General features: G+C 36.9%; 2 protein-coding genes across 3 annotated transcripts; one reads left to right on the forward strand and one right to left on the reverse strand.

The window, feature by feature from the left end:
- Positions 1–6: 6 nt before the first annotated feature.
- LOC113211812 (uncharacterized) lies at positions 7–994 on the reverse strand. The gene is made up of 2 exons (XM_026430300.2): positions 263–994; positions 7–189 (listed from the first exon to the last, which is right to left on the reverse strand). The coding sequence occupies exons 1-2, from the start codon at positions 728–730 to the stop codon at positions 37–39; spliced, it is 621 nt and encodes a 206-aa protein (XP_026286085.1). The 5' UTR covers positions 731–994; the 3' UTR covers positions 7–36.
- A 213-nt stretch (positions 995–1,207) lies between these two features.
- On the forward strand, positions 1,208–2,542 carry LOC113211811 (peroxiredoxin-6). 2 transcript variants are annotated; one of them, XM_026430298.2, is made up of 6 exons: positions 1,208–1,370; positions 1,459–1,553; positions 1,640–1,796; positions 1,865–2,082; positions 2,188–2,260; positions 2,344–2,542. In XM_026430298.2, exons 2-6 carry the CDS (start codon positions 1,468–1,470, stop codon positions 2,470–2,472), a joined length of 663 nt encoding a protein of 220 aa, XP_026286083.1. In that variant the 5' UTR covers positions 1,208–1,370; positions 1,459–1,467; the 3' UTR covers positions 2,473–2,542. The 2 variants fall into 2 exon arrangements, with proteins under 2 accessions (XP_026286083.1, XP_052125727.1); XM_052269767.1 differs by having other exon boundaries at positions 1,240–1,308; positions 1,403–1,553.
- Positions 2,543–2,548: the final 6 nt, after the last annotated feature.

Consider the following 2,548-nt stretch of genomic DNA (forward strand, 5'->3'; position numbering starts at 1 on the left):
TTTATAATATTTTTCAGTTCATTCAAATTAACTACTTCAATTGTCTCGAGTTACTGGTGAGTTTTCCTTTTCATTCAGTGTCTTCTCAGGTACATACTGAATTCGTAACAGACTACTGGATTGCCTCTTGATATTACCAGGCAATTTTGCTACATCTGTAATCGTATTTTCTACCTTTGCACGTATATCCTAGAAAATTAAAGAAGATGAGTTACTTGAAACTTTACAGGTGATAGAGAGAACATTGCAATAGTATACTTACATTTGACTTCTCAGAAACGTCATAGGCAACTTCAATGACATAACCATTTCTAATCCATTTGGATAGCTGCTTAATTTTTGTAGCTATATCATTTTCTTGAATAGTAGAGCTAAAAATAGTGGTCTTTAAACCTTTAAAGCCTTGAGCTTTAAAATCATCCTGTTTTTTAGATACTTTGTTTGATGGAGTTAGAAATTCATATGGTGTCCTGTTGCCCGAATGCATCCAGTGAGCAGGATTATCTACTGGAACTAATTGAACTCCTTTCTTCGCTGCAAGTTTCTTCGCTCCTTCCAAACTGATAACATTCAAACTTGTGTTCTCTATTAGATTTATTCGGATTTCAGGTGGCTTCTTTTTCTTTTTGCTTGGAACTGCATCACTTTCTGATGATAAAAAGACAACACTTCTTTGGGCAGAGTGTATGGCTAAAAATCTATTAGCACATCTATTCACCAACGTCAACATTTCATCAGCTGATCTTCTGGTGGAGTGAAGGTTAAAGTTACACGATGGTTCCAGCTGTCTTCCAATTTAAAAGCACAATTGAATGATAGCTCACTGATAATCAGAATATCACTGTTTTAATGAAACTACACGACGCTAAACTTAGAAATTGAAACTGGATCTGGAGAACATGCTCTTTGCTTTTCAAAACAGAAAACAGAACAGTGATCAGCGAGCAGACGACAGAGGGTGTGTGAGGATGACCTACCGTACCCAACATACAAAAAATAATTACGACCAGCTGTTGACCTTGTTACTCGAGGAATAAATGATCAGAACGCTATTCTCATATCAAACCAAATAAAATAATAAAAAGAACAAAGTGAAACTTATCAGCAATTCTCTTAAGAAGAACGAAATTAATTGTCTCTCTCTCTCTCTTTTTTTTTAAGCAGATGGATAACATGTGTAAGGAAGGGGTTGTATTTTTTCAAAAACGAAAGGGCTGTGTCAAGCTAGGTATGAAAACAAAAACTACACAAACATCATTCATTCATTTATGACTCACACTTTGCTCCCAACTACATTTTCACAGGAACGTTATCTATCTTGAGTCTTGATAGTCTTGTTTAACTCCTGTTGTACGCCGAGTCTTGCTCCGGTAAGGCTTGATCATGTGTTTTTCATTTTCTAGACTGTTCTTCCGAGTATTTTGATACCTTTTATAACCTCCTGTCGTCTGGTGACAGGTCTGCAAAATGCCGAATCTGGGAGACGAATTTCCGAATTTCAAAGCTGACACTACTGTTGGATCAATTTATTTCCATGAGTGGCTTGGAGAATCGTATGTAGTTGCACGCTGAATGAAATACATATGTGACTGATTCATCAAACTTATCTTATATCATTTGTGTATATTCTTTGTTTCAGCTGGGGTATCCTCTTCTCTCACCCATCTGATTTCACTCCTGTGTGCACAACTGAACTTGCAAAAGTTTTGAAACTGCTCCCAGAATTTACTGCTCGCAATGTAAAAGTTATTGCCCTTTCATGTGATTCTGTGTCATCTCATAAATTGTGGACAGAAGTAAGTTTACTGTGAGTAGATTGGAATAAGATCTCCTGTCATCTTACTACCATCAAATTTTTTTGCAGGATATTAAAAGCTTTGCGGGCGTAGAAGTAGATGGGTTCCCGTACCCTATCATTGCTGATGAAGGACGAGAGCTGGCTGTTCAGTTGGGTATGTTGGATCCTTTGGAGAAAGATGCCAATGGATTGCCGCTTACCTGCCGAGCGGTCTTTTTAGTGGATCCGAACAAAAAACTCAGGATGTCAATTTTGTATCCTGCAACAAGTGGAAGAAACTTTGAGTAAGTTTGTTGTCTATTCCTTGCTTTGAGACATCTCTATTTTATTATGTACAAGTAAATTTATAAACCTGACCATGATTTCTTCATAACTTTTCCCCTTGCCAGTGAAATTCTCCGCATTATAGATTCTATTCAACTAACTGAGAAGAAAAAGGTAGCAACTCCAGCCGATTGGAAGGTTAGTATGAAACTGATGTGCAGTGAGTAAAATGATTAATAAAGAGTTCCACCATTTAAACTATCTTTTCCACTATGTTGCAGAAAGGAGGTGACTGCATGGTACTTCCCACTCTTTCAACAGAGGCAGCAAAGACACTTTTCCCAAATGGATTTACAGTTACAAAGGTGCCATCTGGGAAAGAATACATCCGCATTACTCCCCAGCCATGATTTTTCTGATTAAAAAAAAAATCAAGATGTTGTTATTCCATTTTTTGTGTGATCTCCAAAACATATTTTTAATATT

The sequence above is a fragment of the Frankliniella occidentalis genome, unplaced genomic scaffold (genome assembly GCF_000697945.3).
Source record: "Frankliniella occidentalis isolate FOCC.00 unplaced genomic scaffold, Focc_3.1 Scaffold101, whole genome shotgun sequence".
NCBI lineage: Eukaryota > Metazoa > Arthropoda > Insecta > Thysanoptera > Thripidae > Frankliniella > Frankliniella occidentalis.

Excerpts from the sequence above, each read along its gene's own strand:
- LOC113211812 (XM_026430300.2), bottom strand. The coding sequence starts at position 730 with ATGTTGACGTTGGTGAATAGATGTGCTAATAGATTTTTAGCCATACAC. Across the intron at positions 190-262 it reads ACGTTTCTGAGAAGTCAAAT|GATATACGTGCAAAGGTAGA; the intron begins GTAAGTATACTA and ends TTAATTTTCTAG.
- LOC113211811 (XM_026430298.2), top strand. The coding sequence starts at position 1,468 with ATGCCGAATCTGGGAGACGAATTTCCGAATTTCAAAGCTGACACTACT. Across the intron at positions 1,554-1,639 it reads CATGAGTGGCTTGGAGAATC|CTGGGGTATCCTCTTCTCTC; the intron begins GTATGTAGTTGC and ends TCTTTGTTTCAG. Across the intron at positions 2,261-2,343 it reads CAACTCCAGCCGATTGGAAG|AAAGGAGGTGACTGCATGGT; the intron begins GTTAGTATGAAA and ends ACTATGTTGCAG.